Here is a 22,316-nt window from a genome sequence, read left to right on the forward strand (position 1 = left end):
TAAGTGAGCATACCGAGCGTGCTCCGCTCATGAATGAAAATCGATTTCTTCTAAATTAGTAGACTTATTTTCACATTACCCCTGTTGAGTGGTCTCCATTTTTTTTTTTTTTTTTAAATCAACTAATGGAAAAAGCGCTACACAAACAGGTTTATGGGGGAAAAATAACAGTGACAAGGAATGGCTTGCCATGGAGATTAGACATGGACATAATGCAAAACCAAAACCATGACATTTTCTGGACATCCCTTTCTTTGCCATTATTATAATAATTGGCGCACACTTCATTCTTTATCTTATACCTCTGAGCCACTCTCTAACTCTCTAATTCCCTGTTGTTCTCATTACTCTAACCAATGAAAAGCAATAATCCCAATCTAAATCGCTCCCTAAGCAAAATAATAATAATAATAATAATCTGTTAAAAAACATAAATATTAAATATTTTATATTTATATTTCTGAAGTCTATTCCCATTAATGTTTACCTTTTTTGGCACACCAGGGTGACTAGGAACATGAAATTGTCCAGCCCTGACTTCTTGTTTCACAGGAGTTTAAATATGAGGAAAAACAAAGGCCAAATCCCTTAATCATCCATCACAATGAGTAAAACCAAAGAATATAGTTCTTGATGTGCATCAAAAGATTGTTGAGCATCACAAAATAGAAAGTGAATAAAAAAAGAAAATACAATCCTCATTTTGACCATCAGGGCAATAATTAAGAAGTTCCAATCAACTAAAGATGTTACGAATCTGCCAGGAATAGGACGTGTGTCTATATTGCCTTAATGCACGGAGAGGAGGAACGTTTGAGTGGCCAAAGACTCTTCAAGGATCACAGATGGAGAATTGCAGAGATTAGTTGATTCTTGGGGTCAGAAAGCCTATTAAAAAAAGCAAACGACCCCTACATCACCACATTGTTTGGGAGGGTTTCAAGAAAAATCTTCCTCGCTCATCCAAAAACAAACTCCAGCAAATTCAGTTGTCAGACATGACTGGAACTTCAAATGGCACAGGGTTCTGTGGTCAGATGAAACAAAAATTTAATAAACCGTTGGATCTTTAATGTTGTGGGCATGTTTTTCTGCTGGAGGTCCTGGACTTCTTGTTCAGATACATGGCATTGTGGATTCTATAAAATATCAACAGATAAAAAATAAAAACCTGACTGCCTCTGCTAGAAATCTTATAATGGGCCATGGTTGGATCTTCCATCAGGACAGTGATCCAAAACAAACATCAAAATCAACACAAAAATTTGTTACGGAGCACAAAATGAAGCTTCTGCATGACCGTCCCAGTTCCCTGACCTAATGAGTGGAGTGAACTGAAGAGAAGAAGCACCAACATGGATCTGGGAATCTGAAGGATCTGGAGAGAGTCTGTATGGAGGAATGGTCTCTGATCTCTTGTCAGGTGTTCTCCAAACTCATCAGGCATTATAGGAGAAAACTCAGAGCTGTTATCTTGGAAAAAGGAGGTTGCAAAAAGTATTTAATAAAAGGGTGCCAATAATTGTGGCCAACGTTGTTTTGGAGAAAAACATTTATTTCATAATGTGATTTGCCCCCCACTTTCAATTCTTTTACTTCAATTTAAGGTTAGATTTTTGGAAATTTTTGGAATGAAAGATCAAAACGATAAACGATGCAGATTTATTTTTTACTGCCAGTTTTGATCATATTTACCAGGGGTACCATTCATTCTGAGCACGGTTGTATATAAATGGTAACACTTTACAATAAGTCTTCATTTGGTAACTTAAGTTAACTACATAGTTAATATGAACTAACAATACACAATACTTCTACAGCATTAATTAATCTTAGATAATATTAATTTCTACATTTATTAATACATAAAAAGTAAAAAAAAAAAAAAAAAACGAAAAATGGTGTTTTTATTAAAGCTCCAGTCCGTAACTTTTTTAAGTTAAAAATAATCCAAAATAATTATATTAAAAAAAAAATATTCTGCCAGTGGTCAAAACTATCTGCTTGCCATAGCTAGATTCAAAACGGTTAGCTTGTAATAATGATTTTAATTCCAGTGGTACTGGTGGGTTTCCGCGGGAAATTCGAGCATGTCTTTGCGTCATTACGTCACACCCGTACACATAAAGAAGGAGTCTCGGCTCCTTCGGCTATACTGCGCGTGACGAGATGTTTAGATGTATAGGCTTTTCTCGCAGCACTTTACATGATTAAACTTATGGCATCCAGAAAGATCCAAACAACAATCATCAGTGTCAACTGGAGATTCAGCAGTTATAAAACCCAAAAGACTTCGTACTTCGGATTTAAGGTGGCTAGAGAAAGAGAAAGAAACCGTCTCATGCGAACACAAGGGTTTAAACATCGGCGTGCTTTTGAAAAGTGCGTGAACTCCGTGTTTTGAAGGGGTTCAAAACGGAAAAAGAGACGGCTTTTTTCTGCTGAACAAGTAAGACATTTCAATAGTTCAATCGTGTAACAGTACGTTTTCTTAATTCACACAGTTATGGAGTTTCCTTTGTTGTGCCTTTCTCGTTTTGCTATTATGGAGAATATGAATTCTGAACTACACAGGTAACCATAAAACACATTAAATTTAACATTAGTCACGCTATGCTGATGTGATGTTGTTAACATGAATTTGAGAACAAAGTAGGCTATAATTTGCACGGTTGCTGTAAATCGCGTTGATTAAATCTAACGAAGCTTATCATGTCGAATGCTTTTTCCCCCTTAGTTGGTCAGAACAAAAATGGATGTTACTTACTTGTTTAGAAGACATTTTCTTATGAAAATTCTTATGTTGGTCAAACTTTCAAAAAGTGAATCTGATTCTGTATGACAGTATCCACACAGCGTGGTGACTGACAGCAGCACTCGCCTCAAAGCACTGTGTTCATCCGCGCTGTTTCATGCCGATTTACAACCCACGTAAAGATGATAATTCCGCGAATCACTGCAGTTACAGATTTCGAACAGACAGATGGCGACAAAGAGGAAAAGTTACGGACTGGAGCTTTAAATAACATGAATATATTGCTCATAGTAAGTTCATGTAAACTGCATTAACTAATGTAAACAAATAAGACCTTATTGCAAGTGTTACCACTAAAATAATTCAACCTAATTCATCAGTTATTAAATCAAATACTTTTCATGCATTCAAAAGCATTCGAGTAGGCCTCATTATTTTCACTAACATATTACATGAGCATCATTAGACAGCCCTTTGTTCATGTTAACTCCTATGTGTAAACTTATGTTAAACAGCAATCAAAACTGCATTCAGCATCTCCTCCTCCTGTCATTATTCTGTAACTGACACAATACTCAAGACGTCCTTTGATAACTGTACGAAAAGCCGTCAGATGCATAATGCATTTCCCAGGACAATGAACTCCCAGGCTTTATTGTTTCAACTCTACATAAAGTCTCTTTGTTTAATGAGTCTAATCTCTTGCAGTGACCTGCATCCCCATCCGGTTTTCCATACTCCATCAAATTGTTCGCGTGTGGTAATCTATCACTTTCAGGAACACGTCAACACACTTTTGCATACAAAGGAACATCCAGGAAAGAAGCTGAGGCGTAGCCGGCATGTGTCAGTGAATTGTGCTTTTCTGCTAATATGAAGTAGCACAACGAGGAATTAGTCTGGAGTCCTGCATTCCAACACTTGCATTCCAGGTCAAGTAATTTCCTTTTCTGCTAACCGATGTCATTGCTAACATCACTCGGAATGATTTGAAGAATGAAAAACATTTAAGATATAAAACCCTAATACAGAACGCAGATAGTGTTGTGAGCTTTGCCGGTCCAAGTCGTACTGGTCAAAGTAAAAAAATCCCTTCAAAGTAAGCACTGTAAAAAATAAAATGCCATTTTTACGGTAAAATACCGGCAGCTGTGGTTGCCAGAACTTTACCGTCAAAAATATGGTACAGACGTTATTGGTTTTACAGACTTAACTTAACATTTACAGTAATAAACCGTATTTTATTATCTGATATAATGTTGATTTACCAACCTATTTATGTATTAATATCTGTTTTGTACCATTGTAATACACTGACAACCAACAATCATCACAGCAGTGATGAAAGTCACATGATAAATCAAATCTTATCACAAGCAGCTCTTCCACAAGAAAGTTAATAGTAATATATAGAAGCTGCACAGTGTCATTCGCACAAACACTAAACAGCATCATGGTAACACATGAAATTTTAAAAATGCAATAAACATTAATTTAACAACATTAAATGTAACATAAAACTCTAATGTACATAACTGATAAGAAAAGAAGAAAACTAAGAAGAAACAGTTATTTCAACAAAAATACATCAAATGTGAAGTGTCACGCAGGGAATTGTGGGAATGTCAATTTACGTTTTTTCACTGTAAATTATACAATGAGTTGTTCTTTTTCACTTTCAAAAACTGTCAATTTAATGGTATTTTACAGTAAAATTACATTAAATGTACCGTTAGATCTATCACAGTTATTTACCTTATATAGTAAGGAAACTTTCTATAACTTAACCTATTAACAGTTTTTCACTGTAGCATTTTTACAGTCTTTTACTGTTAAAATCACGATCATTTTTTACAGTAAAATTTTTTAATATATAATAACATAGTATAAAAAAATCATCACATATAATTTATAACATAAACAAAGAATGTTTCACCTATTTTAGTTTTTTTTTATTGTCAGGTAATAAAATAACATCATAAAATAATTATTTAAATAAAATAAATACATTTGATATAATAATAGTTATTTATATATTCATAACAATTTTATAAATGTTACTACAAATTATATATGTAATTGTAATTGTTATTTAATAAAATAAATAAAATATATAATAGATATTATTTAAAATATAATATACATTTAAAAAATGTAAGCACATACTAGAAAGTAGCAGCCAAAATAAGTTAACAGCAGACAAACTCATCAAAACCATCGGTATGACTCAGCAGATGGATTTACATTACTGTCATAATCCGAATCTTTAACCAATAACCTCTTATTTTCCTGGGAACGATAACTGTCTGCCACAGGGATGCACCTGTCAGAGATGTAACATCCTATAAAATGATTGGATCTGTACAAATCACCAGTCTAAATAATTTCAGAACTATGAAACCTCCTCCAAAAAATCTGCACTACCATATAAGAAGTTTCTGCAAGACATTGCAATGTGTCAGTAACTTTTGTGAAAATATAAAAAGACCAAAATTAGCTATGATTTTTACTGTGACAGACAGATACAGCTCAAATATCCTCAAATAAAAAAAGAAAAAGAAAAATTTAACAGAAAAAAGTTTTTCTCTGGTCTACACTCTTAAAAATAAAGTTGTTGTTTCTTTTGGCATCAATGGTTCCATGAACAACTTTTAACATTCACATAACCTTACCATTGCCCAAAAGGTTCTTTATAGTGGAAAAAGACTTCAGATTATTAAAATGGTCTTTACACTAAGAAAAAATATGGTTCTTTTAGGAACTGTTGACTGAAAGCATCTTTGGGGAACCAAAAATGGTTCTTCTAGGCGGTATCACTGTGAAAACCCTCTTTTTGAAATCCCCTTTTTGAGTGTAGTTTTGGCTGTTCTGATTTTCTAGGGAAGACTAGCTCCTTATAAAGAACTAGTGACACACATTATAAATAACAAGATGTTGTTTCTTATTGAGTCAACAACTGCACTTCTAGATGAGTAAGGGATGATCTAAAGACTAAAGTTAGCCAGACTCTTAGTATTTTTAATGAGAGACTTGTATGAGCTACTCCACATGCTTAGCTCCATCATTATTTTGAGATGTTGAGGCCATAATGTAAACCACTTTTGTCTAAACTCTTATAAACCCTTTGCTAGTTTGTTGATTGTGGAAGATAAGTCCTTGCTAAGAGCGGCATTGTTCCACATTGTTGAGAGAGATCCCTATCTTAATTGTTCTTCAAAATACAATCAACTCCCTACGTTAAATGCTTATGGCATTTAAAGCAGCTGATGAGTGATTTTTTACAAAACAGACCTTTCACTCACTAATACAGTACACTAAAAAACAATGTACTAAAAACAGAAAAGTTATTCCTTTCCTCTTTTTGAGTACAGACGACAATATTGTTAAAATGATCCCCGTTCACACGGATCTGTGAAAACAACTAAAAATGCTGCATTACTCATGCCAGGCCAGTAGTTGGCGATGTCACTTTGTAAAGAAACGCTACTATAGACTGAACATGTAATATGCATGTGCATGATGTCACCGTTTTCACAAATTTGCGTTTTTGTAGTTTGCACGGAGACGATAACATCGAAACACGTTTTCAATAGTTTGCATGCAGGCCCCGGAAACGATGTTGTTGGGTAAATAAATGGCCTAAATGTCCGTTTTAATTTGAAAACGGTGTTGTGTAAATGGGCCCTAAATTTGACCAAAAGTTACAAAGAAACTAAGACAATTTTAAATCGTTTTTCTTGTAAAAATGTGTTCCAATAATCTTTATTTGAAACTTTGAAATATTAATTTTTCACATTGTATACGCATGATGCACTGTTTTTTTTACGAGCAATATGCACAACAGGCATAAAGTGAAATGGAACAAATAATGCAGATCTAAAAAAGAAAAAAGAAAATAAAAAATAAACAAACAAAAGAAGGAAAGTCCCAAGCATTCCTGGTTGTCCAACTGCATTCCCAGATAAGCTAAAAAAAAACCTTCAATAAAGCAAAGTATTTTTTGCGGCACTGACCAACAAGTCAAACTTTGGTGTGAATGTGCGTGAAATTGACATCAGAAAAATGTGACTCCCCCTCCTCCCCAAAATCTCATATGGGGTTCATATTTTAAACGCCCTGCTTCAGAGACTTTGTTGAATATTTTTCTTTCAGAAAGAGTCATGGTAGCTTTTCTACACTGTCTGTCAGCTCAGAATAGAGAATTACTGCTCCAACTCACATATTTCAGGGGGAACAAAAAGAAGCAGAGGTGCAGTGAGAATACAGGGCAATTTCTCAAGGACAGTAAAACAGTAAGACACATTGGCAAAAGCCCAAACGCATAGGCCTACTCATATTTCCTATAGTAAGGGATATATGAGCAGAAGAACACGATTGGTCAGTTTTCTTATGCTGGTGAATGAGTGTGGATTTGAAACGAGAAGGTCCTTGGTAATTGCAGTTTTTTCTGCAGCATTGTGGGCCTATGGGAATTGAGAAATCACTTCTGCTGAGAGCAGCACCCAGTCGCCTGGTTCCAAGAGGCAATAACTGGACCTTTTCAACCGTTCTGTGAAATGATGTATTCTCACGGTGACTTCAAATCATCCTGTCACGCTAGGCATAAGGACAGAGTTTAATAGGGCATCTCATATTTCTCCTAACTCAAAAGGGCCTGAACTTTCGGTTTTCTTCATTTCATACCATACTGATATAGAAAATCCATGGCAATTACAAAGACTACGCAGCTTGTAATTTTCTTGTGTGATAAAATCTATGTGCTGTAATGTCATTGGCTGATTCCTGCATGCCAGACAGTTTTCCAATGGCTTAAAATTGAGTTTTGTGGCTTTTAGTTCATGTCTGGTTAGCATTGAGGCTATATGCAATTGTGTACTTGACAAAATTAACTTTTAGCAGATATACAAAATCATTCAAAAGTAAGTTTTATTAAAACTAAATTAATACTTTTATTCAGCAAGGATGCATGAAATTGATCAAAAGTGACAGTCAAGACATTTATAATGCTACAAAAGATTTCTATTTCATATAGATGCCGTTCTTTTGAACTCCATTCATCAAAGATTCCTGAAAAAAGCGCATCGCAGTTTCCACAAAAATATTAAAGGCCCACTGAAGTGCCTTGAAATGCGCAGCATTATTCAACGTGTTAACATAATTTCCACTGAAACAGGAAGACAGGGCGGGACATATTGAACAGCTCCTCCCCTTTTAAAAAAAAATAGCCAATAGCGTTTAGTTTACAGCTCGGCCAGAGCTGTTGAACTCGGTAAAGCCGCAGTTTCCTCCTAATCTCTAACCGTCTCTCCTCCATATCACTTTAAAATATAACATTCTGTGCAGAATTCAAATGGGTCCATTGCGATTTGTGGTCTGCGCCGACTCGCCCATGATCCGCTCTGTGCTATTGTGTCTCTGGACCGGACTGTGTGTGCGCTGCCGCGGCGGTTCCTGTGACACTAACATGAAACCAGACTTCATTCACCCCAAATGTAAAGCATATTTACACTGTCTGAATTGTTCCCTATCCCCATATGAGAATGGCACATTCACATAGCGACTTCAATTTTGATTTCATTGGGAATTTAAGCAGCACAACTGTTTTCAACACTGATCATAATAAGAAATGTTTCTTGAGCACCAAATCCGCATAGAATAATTTCTGAAGGATCATGTGACACTGAAGACTGGAGCCATCACAGGAATAAATCACATTTTAAATGAAAATATATTAAAATAGAAAAGTTCTTTGAAATATTTCACAATATTACAGTTTTTTACTGTATTTTTGAACAAATAAATGTAACCTTGTGAGCATAAATGTCTTGTTTCAAAAACATTTGAAAAATTTACCAACCCCAAACTTGTGAAATTGACAGTCTTTCTCTTCAGTCAAAATATGCCAACAATATTGATGACTCGCTCTGCATACTGTCAAATAAAAAAATTTCCCCCAAATGCTCTCTAGAATGTCCCTCCCACTAATACCACTTGACTTCGACTAGCAATACAGCAAGAAATGGTTTACGGCTGTGACGTAAATGAACAACTCAGCTTAAAAAACAGTGATGAACCCTTTTAAACAAAGGAAAGCCAACTGTGCCTGTGATGCCTTTAAATTTCTAAGTTTTTGATGTTTTTAACAGTGTATTCTCCCAGAAGTCTAGTAAAATACATTGTAACATGTGAACGCACAAAACAGATCCGGGAAGTGCAAATTCAAATCCATATGTCCCAACTCTTTTTTTATGTACTGATACACTGTCAAGAACACAGACTTAGTCAGGGGACGTGACACACCCTTGATCAAATTGTATAATTCAGCTCTTTCAGCTGAAACACTCATGCCAATCTGGTCCCAGTCCTATCCAACATGAACATAAAAGACAAGAATCAAGAAACAAGCTCATGTTCAGTTCAATCTTTCACATAAAAAATAAAAGTAAAAAAAAACCCAGAGAGAGAAACCTAGGCTACTCCACAACAGACTCTGACACTCCTGTAATATTTATCACAAACGAGAAAGTGTGATCACACTAAACCTGTGATTGACATCCAGACTCTCGCAGTGATTTCTTTTGGGTGATTTTGGGCTGTGCTGATGTTTCAAATGATGCTGTTGGAGTCTCTGTTGGACATTTAATCTCCAAGCTGTCCTCCATCAGAGCCTTTTGGATAGACAACACTGCCTGTATACGGCCTTGTGTGTTTCTCTGATGTAAGATGATTGATCACTCATGTCTGTGGACATACTGTTTACCTCATATGCATCATACAGCATAGTTGCGCTGTAAGCTGGTAACGTGAATTTCTATGGTTTTTCCATGGAAACTAAGCTGGAAACATGTCACAGTTATGATGTCATTACATTCGCATATGACCACCCTTTCAACATATAAATTAAATATTAAGGCTCAGTATTTAGCAACATGGTAGGAGCATTGTTACCTACTGCAGATGTTAAAATATAAGGAAGATATGCTTTCCCAACGGAAAGCAAAAGTTTGGGGTCGATAGATTTTTCAGTCTATTCAAAAGTCTTTTATGCTCACCAAGGCTACATTTATTGCAGCCACGGTCAAAAATATAGTAAAACCAGTAATATTGTGCCATATTATTACAATTTAATATTTTCTATTTTAATAGATTTTATAATGTTATTTATTCCTTTTATGGCAAAGCTTTTATCAGCAGCCTTCAGTGTCACATGATCCTCAAATCATGAATGAAATGTAATTTGCTTATGTTGCTTTGTGCACATTCTTGTACTCAAAAACTTTGGTAGCAAAACACAAAATTGCTGAAATATTATGAAGACTTATCATATTCTGAATCTGCATGTATTTTGGACAGAAAAAAGAAACAGTAGATATCTTATTCATGGATGAGTGTAAAAGTCAATCATCAGCAGTTTTCATTGGGCAGAATATAGACTTTGAGGCTGACAGACAAGATTCAAATGAATGTGCATTTTAACACCATATCCACTATGCATGAGGATTTATCATAGCACAAACTCATATTTTCAAGTATGCTGAGAGCATACATTAGCCACAATGATCTGTTTGTTTGATTCCATATGTTTTGGACACAGAGGCGATTCATCTCAGAATTCAACAAATCTACTGACGTCTCACACATAATCTGTATCTCCACAAAATCTTTCTGGCATCAGCTCTTGGAAAAAGCAGTCAACATGATTAAAATGAAGTATCCATCTTTTTAGATTAAACTGGCCTGATTTCATAAAAGCCAATGACATGACTTTGAATTCTAAAGTAATACATTATTAGTGGTGATGAGTTACATTGTGTTTCCATATGGGCATTTGAGGCATCACACCACATTAGCAGTTTGTGCATGTGCATTATACAGGTCCTTCTCAAAGAATTAGCATATTGTGATAAAGTTCATTATTTTCCATAATGTAATGATAAAAATTAAACTTTCATATATTTTAGATTCATTGCACACCAACTGAAATATTTCAGGTCTTTTATTGTTTTAATACTGATGATTTTGGCATACAGCTCATGAAAACCCAAAATTCCTGTCTCAAAAAATTAGCATATTTCAGCCGACCAATAAAAGAAGTGTTTTTAATACAAAAAAAAAAGTCAACCTTCAAATAATTATGTTCAGTTATGCACTCAATAGTTAATACTTGGTCGGGAATCCTTTTGCAGAAATGACTGCTTCAATGCGGCGTGGCATGGAGGCAATCAGCCTGTGGCACTGCTGAGGTGTTATGGAGGCCCAGGGTGCTTCGATAGCGGCCTTAAGCTCATCCAGAGTGTTGGGTCTTGCGTCTCTCAACTTTCTCTTCACAATATCCCACAGATTCTCTATGGGGTTCAGGTCAGGAGAGTTGGCAGGCCAATTGAGCACAGTAATACCATGGTCAGTAAACCATTTACCAGTGGTTTTGGCACTGTGAGCAGGTGCCAGGTCGTGCTGAAAAATGAAATCTTCCTCTCCATAAAGCTTTTCAGCAGATGGAAGCATGAAGTGCTCCAAAATCTCCTGATAGCTAGCTGCATTGACCCTGCCCTTGATAAAACACAGTGCACCAACACCAGCAGCTGACATGGCACCCCAGACCATCACTGACTGTGGGTACTTGACACTGGACTTCAGGCATTTTGGCATTTCCTTCTCCCCAGTCTTCCTCCAGACTCTGGCACCTTGATTTCCGAATGACATGTAAAACTGAGCAACAGTCCAGTGCTGCTTCTCTGTAGCCCAGGTCAGGCGCTTCTGCCGCTGTTTCTGGTTCAAAAGTGGCTTGACCTGGGGAATGCGGCACCTGTAGCCCATTTCCTGCACATGCCTGTGCACGGTGGCTCTGGATGTTTTTTATTCCAGACTCAGTCCACTGCTTCCGCAGGTCCCCCAAGGTCTGGAATCGGTCCTTCTCCACAATCTTCCTCAGGGTCCGGTCACCTCTTTCCGTTGTGCAGCGTTTTTTGCCACACTTTTTCCTTCCCACAGACTTCCCACTGAGGTGCCTTGATACAGCACTCTGGGAACAGCCTATTTGTTCAGAAATTTCTTTCTGTCTTACCCTCTTGCTTGAGGGTGTCAATTATGGCCTTCTGGACAGCAGTCATGTCTGCAGTCATACCCATGATTGCGGTTTTGAGTAATGAAACAGGCTGGGAGTTTTTAAAAGCCTCAGGAATCTTTTGCAGGTGTTTAGAGTTAATTAGTTGATTCAGATGATTAGGTTCATAGCTCGTTTAGAGACCCTTTTCATGATATGCTAATTTTTTGAGACAGGAATTTGGGGTTTTCATGAGCTGTATGCCAAAATCATCAGTATTAAAACAATAAAAGACCTGAAATATTTCAGTTGGTGTGCAATGAATCTAAAATATATGAAAGTTTAATTTTTATCATTACATTATGGAAAATAATGAACTTTATCACAATATGCTAATTTTTTGAGAAGGACCTGTATTTATAAATCTCACAGCAAAGAAATTCATCTTGACTTTATTAGACACTTTAAAAGACCAAATAATTATGGAACTTAGCAAATCATAAACCAGATTCCTTCAGGCATAAACTGATGAAAAGTTAGAGGTGAGACTCAAAGATAGGATTTTGAGGCTATACATAGCCTATTATTTATTAATTCAAAATGTTCCTTGTGTTTTGAATTCAAGATGTTATTCTCATTGAAAATTATGTTAAAGTAATCGATTCCTCCTAAACAAGCTGAATATGGTAGTGATGTTTCAAATGCAGAACATGAGTGAAATTTTGGTGGAGCAGGATAAAAGGCACTAAAGTGACATTTTCTTATGAGAGTCACTTACAGGAACTAACAAATCTGAATACAAACTTAAATTTAGACCCGACTTCCTGCAGTAAGTGTCAGCCTTAAGGGAAAAAATAAATCTCCAGAGTCTTTATCATTATCTCTGTATGGCTCTGAGTCTCTTTAATTCTTAAATGCGAACAGAACCTAGATGCATTTGAATGAGGGGAAGACAGGATCACAAAATCACTGCATTACTGCTGGCAGTAAACATTCAGACACATCAACAAAGTGCAAAGGTTCCCACTAAAGCAAGACACCACATGCACATACAGACATATTAGCACTAGCACATTTTCAGCCCAAGCAAATAGGAGACCAGTGTAGGTTGATTTTGACACATATTCCCGATTTCCTCCATTTAGACTGCTAATAGATGGTGTATTGACATAATTAACATATTATGCTTATAAATGGAGCTCAATCGTAGAGCACTTGGAGAACTTTCAAAATAAAAATGGTTCACATATTATAGCTGGAATTACATCACATACGTTTAATAACTTCCTTAGTTCAAGGAGAAACTTATCAATAAAACTTCACGGCAGACAGTCCATGGGTCCTCAAATGCATGTTTAACTGCCCCATCCTTTAAAAACTCCTATATAGCAAGACCCTGGATTTTGCCAAGGCTTTAAGGGACTAAATCATTTTTTTCCCATATTTTTTGGTCACAAAAAACGTCCTCATTTGGTTCCAAATAACAAGTTTCCCATAGGACAATGCATTTCTCCATTACAGACATTCATGATCGGTGGGTGAGATGAAACATGCAACACAAACAGTCTAGGCTGCTACCTTTGACTTTTAATTCAATGCACATGTTGGCAATGCCGGTATGTGCAAAACGATAAACTGCTTACCTGCCAAACATATATTATCAGTACAGTGTGCCTCCACTTTCCCTGATTATCATACTCATGCAATGCAGAGAGGCAAACTGTTGAGAGCTCCAAGTGTTTCTATCCGGTGAGAGCTGCTTATTTTGACCAATGGCCAACTGGCATCCTGCAAGATAACTAATTCCTCTCCTTATCTAACTAATTGTGCAATGTTGCCTTTTAGTTGAAGTATTCTGTCACAATGATCTGAGCTGACCCTTCCAGCCTGAGATTTAACTCTTTACTATTTTCAGGAAATCCACTTGACTGAGAGGGTAAGCTTTACCAGCACTGTTTTAGGGCATCTTGTCTTGGTCAAAAATAGCAAAACAAAAATAGCAGTTCACAAATCTTAAATTGTATACTGACTGTGCCTAAACAATGAAAGCTAGACAAGACAAAACAGACTAATATTGGCAGCCAAATAGTAACTAAACAATGAGAAATGATAACGGATTGAGTTATTCTATGCTATTCAAAAGGTTACATCTATCAATGTTATGCAAACAACAGTTTTACATTTGGCAAAAGAACGATCTGTCATTTCTTTAAACCTCTGGAACAAAACTGAAACCTCTATATGAGTGATGAATCTCATAAAAACATGTCCAGGTCATATTTCACTCCACAATCAAATAAATGATTTTACCTAAAGAAAATAAAGCCCATTATTAAGATTGTTTGCATTCTGACATTAATTTCATAACATTTCTGTAATGTTTCCAGATGTTTTACTGTTGAGTTTATTTCAATCTGTTGACGTTTACAGTCTTACCTCGCCATCTGAACTTTTAAAATATCTGAAGTCAGTGATTTCGTCACAAGATATTTAGTAGGCACTGGGAACGTATTGAGTTACGTTGGTGCCTCATTCAAAGGCCCAATTAAATATTTCAGTTCAGTACAAGTCAAAATGAATTATGCAGACAAAACCTATTAACACCTTTTGGTTCAAAGTCACAAGCCATTTTCCAGTCAATGGTGTGTTTATAGCTAGCAATGTTTCACTAATTGAAGCTTGGAGCGTGCTAAACGACACAAGGGTGTTAGGTGGTGTGTGAGTGAATATGATGACTGAGCAAGGAGGATGTTCCCAGCGGGTGCAGTGTTTTACTTCGCGATCCAGACGGCCCCCCTGAGTTGAATATTTATGCTCCAGCTCACAATTCCTAGGACTAGTGAGAATCCTTACCATTTACATGTCGAAATCAAACATGACAGCAAACAGTTTTCCTAAGCGCTGTGTGATACCAGAAATACTTTAATTGGTAACCTGCCATGTAATCTGTGAAAACAAGTCACCGTAGACATCTCGAGAGAGGCCTGTTTGTTTTGTCTTGTCGTACCGCGGGGTGCAAGGCCCGGTGTATTCCCCGGCAAAGTGTTACCGTCATCTTTACACAGCTGTGATTGTCTATGGCAAGTTGCCAAGCACTCAGAGTTTATGGTACCAGGTGAATGTCAATTATAAATCACATTAGCATTAATTATGCACTAAAACTCTTCAGCATAACAGTTCAGCACTTGAAACACCGAATAAATGACAAGCAGTTGCTTGTTAACTCACCTTCTTCCATCCCAGAATGAGTTCTGAGGGTGTTGTCTGCCTCTTCCTCCTCCTCTCTGTAGTTAAACAGACTATGGGACTGTTTGTTTGAAGGTGGGCTGGTTGGACTGAACTTAACTGGAGAGAACAACTGCCACTGATGTTTCCTCTCAAGCTCTGTGTTGTGCTCTCCCAAGGTTTGCACATGTTCTGCTCTAGGGTTTTGGTGCTCAAGGGGTTTTATGTGTTCATCATGATGTTGTTTGTGGTCTACAGAAGGTTCTCTGTGGTCCACTGAAAGCCTTTCATGTTCTTCTTTAAGTTCTGCTTTTGATTTTCCATGTTCTGACATAGTTTCGGTAGAGGTGGTCACACTTTGCTTAACGGGACCTGGACTGCTCAGGATGTGTTCATTCTGATTACCAACAGCTGATTGAATACCATCAAGGCTAGTAGTTTCATTCAATACAGCTGCTTTTTCCTTACTGGACTCTCTTGTGATAGTTTCATCATGTTTGGAGCCATCTGTTTCCACGTAATTGGGGAGAAGTGAATAAATTTGACTATCTGATACGCCATCCCAAGCCGTCTGCAATGAAGTTGCGGTTTCCCAAAGCGGAGATGTAGTTTGCTCAATAGTCAACGGAGAGTCAGTAACCATTTCGCTGTATGTGGTGTCCTCCTGTGAGGTATATGTATCCCCAACAGTAGTTTCTGCAGGAAATTCAAGCTGTTCATCATCTGTTAAGCCCTCTTGTTTGGTGTTGTCTTTATAAAGACTAAAGCTCTGGATCTCTGTGGTATCTTTGTGAGTGGAGAATCCCACTCTGTTTGTAGTTTCCACAGGAAGGACGAATTGTTCCCGGTCTGTTTTATATTTCATAGGGCTGAATAGCTCATTTTTTGGTTTGTCATTATGAAAACTGACTCTCATTCTATCAGTACTGTCCTTATAGAAAGGAAACTGCGGCCTATCTGTTGTCGACTTATGAATGCCAAACATCTCTCTCAGCTCTTGCTTGGCTCCCCTTTGCACACCCTGGCGGGGGGTAAAATTACCTGAACGAGATACCGAGATGATGGATGACTCCGTAGGACCTGCAAAATCACGCAGAGATGAAGCTAAGGAATCAGTGGGTGGATAATCATAGTCTTCTTCATCCTCCTCCTTCTCGTCTGCGTGTCTCATACGCAGCTTAAAAGGACGATTGCTATCACTGTGCAAGGGAATGTGTTTGTTAAAGGGACCTCTAGATCCTTGATGGTTAAAAATGTGTTGTAAAGGGTCTCTGTAGTCTCTCTCTGGTGTGCTTTCCTCAGTTGTTGTGGTTAGCATGGGATTTGAAGTAAGCCTCGGGTCACAGTTTGGAATCGGATAGCACATTAGGTTCCCACCTTCTTTCGGGCAGTGGCATACTTGGCAAGGGTCAATCTGGAATGTGTGTCCAGCTTCATACTTCTGCTCCAAGTGAGTGCATCCAACTCGTTCGCACTGAATGCACCCGTCCGCCGGTTCCGACAATTCTATGCAGTTAGCCGGAATCTCAGGGCATGGAATAAAATGGCAGCTGATCCGTCCACCTCCTTGCGGACAGGAGCATTCAGTACTCCCAAAGTCCACAAAGTACGACTCACCTTCTTTAACCTTGCCGTTTCTGAAGCCAGCGCTGATGCAGTCATAATACTGGTACCCCTCGCACATGCAGCCCGTTTGCACGCAGGTAGCGCAACATGCTCCGGTGTCCAATACTTCTTCGATGCAGTTGTGCAATTCAGGGCAATCCACACCAGTGCAATCCCTTTGACAAAGGCCGCCGCTTATACTCAATAAAAACACCAAGTTCAATAGGCCACGGGCCATTTTGACTTTGTACCTGGTGTGTCAACAGCTGATAAATGTCTGCAGTCCAGTACACTCCAATCTCTCCAGAGCCCAAACAGTCAGCTCTCCTCTTGTGAACTGTAAGCTGTCAGAGAAACCTTGAACAAAGAGAGAGAGATGCAAGTTAGAGAACACTCTGAAAATTTCCTGTGGAGTTCTTCCAGCCAGTCAGTATGTAAAAGCCAACATCTGGCTTCACAGTTGAGCTCACCCTTCTAAGACCATCCCACATTTTAAAATCACAGGGTTGTCCAAGCCTGATCTCATGATTTCCCCTTAATAATGAAGCACCAGCATTCAAACTCATTACCATTATGGGTCCGCCACACGAATGGCGTATTCAGTGGCATTAGATTTTGTAATACTGGTATTCCATTTGATGGGATCTTAAAAGCTACACCACACCATACGATTTCTCTATTATTTTTGATTGCTTTTTCTGATTTGTTTGACATTTATGGGACAACAGTGATTTGCTTCAGTTAGTGCAGGTCTATAATGGAGGAAGTCATACTGAACTCTCATTTGCAAGTGGCAAAGCCAACTAAAAGGACTCAATTTGAGGCATTCAGTGCAGACACAAAGCCATTTTTGATGAGGTGTTTTGTGGGTTAAACATTTAGTGGGGATTTAAAATAATTCAGCAAAGCTGTGTTTTTCTGTAGTAGCGATGACTACAGCAGTACAAGACTTGTTTCTAGCATTGTACGCCATTCGTATTGAATTGCTTTCTATTCAGCAGCTGAGAAACACATTCTGTTTACTTTGGAAAACCCTTGGAGTCCCGAGGCCCTGAACGTTTAGATTTCATGGCAGATGAAAGTAACTGCTTTAATTGTTTCCAAAAAGAACAATTAACCTTAATATCTAAAAGTCTGGGCAAAACATTTGTCTCTGCCCATGCCAACATGATTTAAAACAACTGGTCTGGCTAATTATATAACCTGTATGAAGCGTTAAAGAGACAGTTAATTCAAAAATTAATTCTGTCCTTATTTACACATCCTCAGGTTGTTTTAAAATCTGTTTGACTTTCTTTCTTATGCAGACCACAAAAGGTGAAATCTTGAAGAATGTCAATGAATGAGACTTTAAAAAAGATGGCAATTTCACCACAAAGCTCCAATTAAAGTAGTATGTACACTATAGGCTAAGTGTTGTGAAGGCATATGGTAGCTTTATGAAAGTAAAAGAGCTAAATTTGGCATCTGATAGCTGTTTATCGCATTTAGAGAAGTAGGCTAGCGATTTATGATTCACGAATCAGTGATTTGAGTCTGATCTTTGTAAATCAATCCAATTCACAAAACCGATCTTACTGATTTGTTTACAATGTCAGCTCTCAATGTCATTTCACTGTCGATACAATGCTGTTAACAGTTTATTGGATGGAAAGATGAATGAATTCCTACTTAAATTAGGGTCCGTATTTAAGCCAAATTGCACAGTTGGACTACTTTGAATCTTTTACATTGTATCTTTTAGTGTTCAAAACGTCTATGTTCTACAAGAAAGTCAGGTTTGGAACAACATGTGGGTGAATAAATGATGACAGAATTTTTATTTTTGGGTAAACTATCCTTTAAATATCAATAGAAAATCAAAACAAAAGCTATTCGTTTAAATTATACACGCACTTTAAACATTTAAGCGTCAATTTAAGCATATAAAAATATAATGGGGCAAATTAAATTGAATTAAAACTACAAAGACTGCATTTGCCTCTTATAAAAATTACTATGGTGACCACAGTTTCCGCCAAAACTCGATAAAAAAGTGGTAACAATAGCCGCAACACTGTCATCAAAATAAAATAAATGACTTGACAGGAATATAAAAACTTTCCATATTAAACTATTACCATTTTATTTAGTAACAATCACTATCTGGTAGCCTATTGCGGCAAAATCTGTGATTACCTGTGATTATAAAATATGGTAAGAGCTGTCAGTAACAAATAAATATGAAAGACACCTCAAGCGCGTGCTCAAGCCCAGAAGCAGTACGAGTTCTGTTTCAGTTCAACTTTTCATTTGCAAAAAAGGTAAAAACAATATAAACAATAAAAACAATGTGCAGCCAATGTTGTCAATAGTCTAACTTTACAAACCTGCTATTGGAACATAAAACTTGTTTTTGGTTATTATTCAGAGCATCGAATTATGCCCACACGTGACGAGCGATCTTTTGTTGACGTTACTAAATAAAAAGGGTTAAAAAAAAAGTTTACCTTGCGGGAATCATGTTGTTCCGTGCGTCCACAGGTTACAAGTTACAGCCAACTAACTTGCCTTTTCAAGCCTGCACAGTGCAGCTTAGTGTGCGTTGAGAATTGCAAAGGGGAGGGACAAAGTTGGAGAACTCCATGTACCGTGACTTTATGAAGCAGCCCATTCATACAGTACAACCTTAGCATAAGAACAATTCCTGGTGTTTGCAATCAGATGCTAGTATTTTGAAAACACCACAGTATTTAGCTTGAAAATTCATTTATTATTAGTCAATTAAATTATGCATATCTTGAGAATTACATGTTCCTCCTATAGTCCATAGGCTATGTGATAGCACAGTAAAACTGTACCTTGCATGATGTAGGCTACTTTTATTTTATGTCCAAGTAAAAGGCACGTGCAATCTTAGTTTTACTCTTAAATACAGTAAATACAGGCTGCAGCTCAAGCTAATCTTAGATAAAAGACACACATTCAACTGTAGGCATGTCTGTAAAGCTCAGCTGGGTTTCCCAAACACTTGTGTGAAATTCCTTACAACAAACAAACCAAACTCAGGAGAGTTCTTAACTACATAGGAGTTGGTTTTGTTTACCTTGTTAAATTGTGGCTTTTGCACTCAGGTTTTCCCCCTTCAAAGCCAAGCATGCTTTGGGCCTCTGGAAATCAACACCATGACGAGCTTGTCGGACATCTACGACGCTGTTTTAAAGGACCTTACATGTACCTCTTAGGAGCAAGGGTCATCCTTGTTCAAACAAAGACACTGTGCCTACATCGTCCCTCAAGTGTGTGTCTTCCACCTGATAATTTGATTAATTTACATATACAATACATTTAAAACCAGTGTTGGGGAACGTTACTTTTAAAAATAATGCATTATAATATTGCGTTGCTCCCTAAAAAAATAACTAATTGCATTACTTTTGTATGGAAACTTTTGTGTTACTTTTTCTCACCTGGGCTGGGATTGCTTGATTTTTAATAGCAAATTTTTATATATATATATTTTTGGCAAATGTAAAGGCTCTTTTACAACAAAAGTGAAATGAATAAGCCATAGCCTGAAAAAAATGCACATTCACATCTGTACAGTGAGGGCGCAGCTCAAACAAACCTTTCAGTTTCAATAGGGTGAAGAAAGTTCAACACTCTTACTTCAGTAATAAACACAACTGTAATGTTTAACTAAAGTCATTTTTTTGCTTATTCGTATGGTTGAATTGGATCAACAAAGGTCAGCAGCAAAGACATTTCTTTTTATTTAAAGTGAGATTAAATACATAAAGTATAATTGTAACATTTAATTATTGCAGGTTTGCGTAATATTCTAAGTTTGCATTTCAATATTTTTATTCATTTTGAGGAATACTGAATCTGTTATTGTGCAAATGAGATGAGTGCATCCAAGAACTACAAAATCATCGAAACGCATAACACCTCTGCACCTTTACTGCCAGTTTCTCTCAAGAGCAGTAATGCTATGTGAAAACAATCAATGAAATTGAATACAGTGACTTGCCACGTGATATAGTTGGATGAAACCGTTGAGAAGAAACCACAGCACAAACCTGGCAATCTCCAATGATTTATTCAACTGTCTACACTCCCAATAGTTGTCTCCTCATCAGGTCACTCAGTTGGCGTATATTGCACTCATTTGAGACCTGTCCAAAACAATCAGATCGCATGATGACATCATCAAAAGGGTAATGTGAAATTATTCACAGTGATTAAAAATTCCGGAGAACTTTGTGATCTAGACCGTGTTTCTCTAGACTCTCGACAAAGAAATCCACAAAAGTTCAAATTTAATTCTCTGTTTTACACCATCAAAATCAGGCAGGAAAAAACTTTTCTAAGGAATCAGAGCACACTGTACGACTCCAAATTTCCAATCTTCAAGTGTCCATCAAGTGATATCCTACAAGCTTAATATCCTGTCTAGTTCACGACATCCAGAAACAAATAAAAATAAAAAGGATAAAAAAATTGTAATAAAACAAAAACTACAACATAATATTAGGTCGATAAATTAAACAACTGATCATGATGAATGTCAAGTTTTTTCAGTTCCATTTTAAAGAATGAACAAACGAATGGCTTTCACAATGCAATTCCTAAAACCAATCTTGCATAAATGGTTGCAATTTAACATAAGACTTGTTTTACTTTTGCACAAAAATTCAGGTCTGAAGGGGTACTTGTGGCCTTAGTGATGGAGTTGGGGAGGGGAGGTGGGATGTACACAAGACATAGGAAGTCTGGGAAACACTTTTTGAAACAATTATTTCCACTGTTCGGGGCCAAGCAAAGCATTTTCCTCAATGTTTTACTCAAACAGCCACGTCCTTTATCTGCAGGGTATCATAAATGTGTCACTTGGTAGGAATTTCAGCAATGCAGTTTTTGTCTTTTAATGGGTCTAAATGATGTTGCTCAGGCATTGACCTGATCAGGATTCTGACCCAGGGCTCAAATGAGGCCCCTCTAATGACCAGGCTTTAGGAGAGCAGTGCAGGCTGTCTGCTGCAAAGATAAATGAGTTTTTACTCTGATCCTTGTAATTGATACTTCTCTTTCCAGGACTATACACTCCTAGCAGGCGGATGAGACAGTGAAATTAACATGCTTTCAAATGCATTTAGATGCTCTGTTTTGATTTGCTCAACTGGAGCAAAAAAGGTCCACCGTTAAATGCGCATTAACGCAGGATTAATTCTTGAAGCAAATGTGCCAGAATCCAAAGCACTAATGAACATCTACAAAGTCAATGTGTGCCAGTTAATTCGAGGCATTCAGTGCAATGACATTTATCAAAAATTGTGCGAGTTTGTTTTGCTGTCGCATAATTCTGAACTTTTTAGATAATGGTTAAAAGAAGGAAAGAGACACAGAACTGACTTGCTTACAGGAGTAGTGCGTTTTGATGGTTTGATCTCAAGAATAAACTGATCAGACACACATTTGACAAGTCAACAAGAAGAGATGGCATGACCCTGGGGGGTATATATACTGTACATACACACACACAAAACACAATACATACCATACTTGTTCCGCTGGAAAATGGAGAGCTTCTGTAAATCTGAGTCACATGGCACTTTCATTAGAAGTTGGACCATATGAAATGAATGTGAATCATGCGGTCTCCTTGACTTTTAGGTTGATTTAAAAAGAAGAAGAAAAAAACACCTT

The 22,316-nt window shown here is 37.2% G+C and overlaps 1 protein-coding gene across 3 annotated transcripts in view; it reads right to left on the bottom strand.

Moving 5' to 3' along the window:
* fbln2 (fibulin 2) overlaps positions 1-22,316 on the bottom strand; it is a 71,915-nt gene that overhangs the window by 47,009 nt on the left and 2,590 nt on the right. For 2 of the 3 annotated variants that reach the window (XM_056251406.1, XM_056251404.1), the window contains exons 1-2: positions 19,118-19,206; positions 15,027-16,985 (exon numbers count right to left, since the gene is read on the bottom strand). In XM_056251406.1, the coding sequence (XP_056107381.1) occupies positions 15,027-16,866 (1,840 nt within the window). In that variant the 5' untranslated portion in view covers positions 16,867-16,985; positions 19,118-19,206. Of the gene's footprint in view, positions 1-15,026; positions 16,986-19,117; positions 19,207-22,316 lie in introns of those variants that run through there. The other variant, XM_056251405.1, reaches the window with a different exon arrangement.

Source organism: Rhinichthys klamathensis, unplaced genomic scaffold, assembly GCF_029890125.1.
Source record: "Rhinichthys klamathensis goyatoka isolate OS25496 unplaced genomic scaffold, OSU_Roscu_1.1 h1tg000082l_1, whole genome shotgun sequence".
Classification (NCBI taxonomy): Eukaryota; Metazoa; Chordata; class Actinopteri; order Cypriniformes; family Leuciscidae; genus Rhinichthys; species Rhinichthys klamathensis.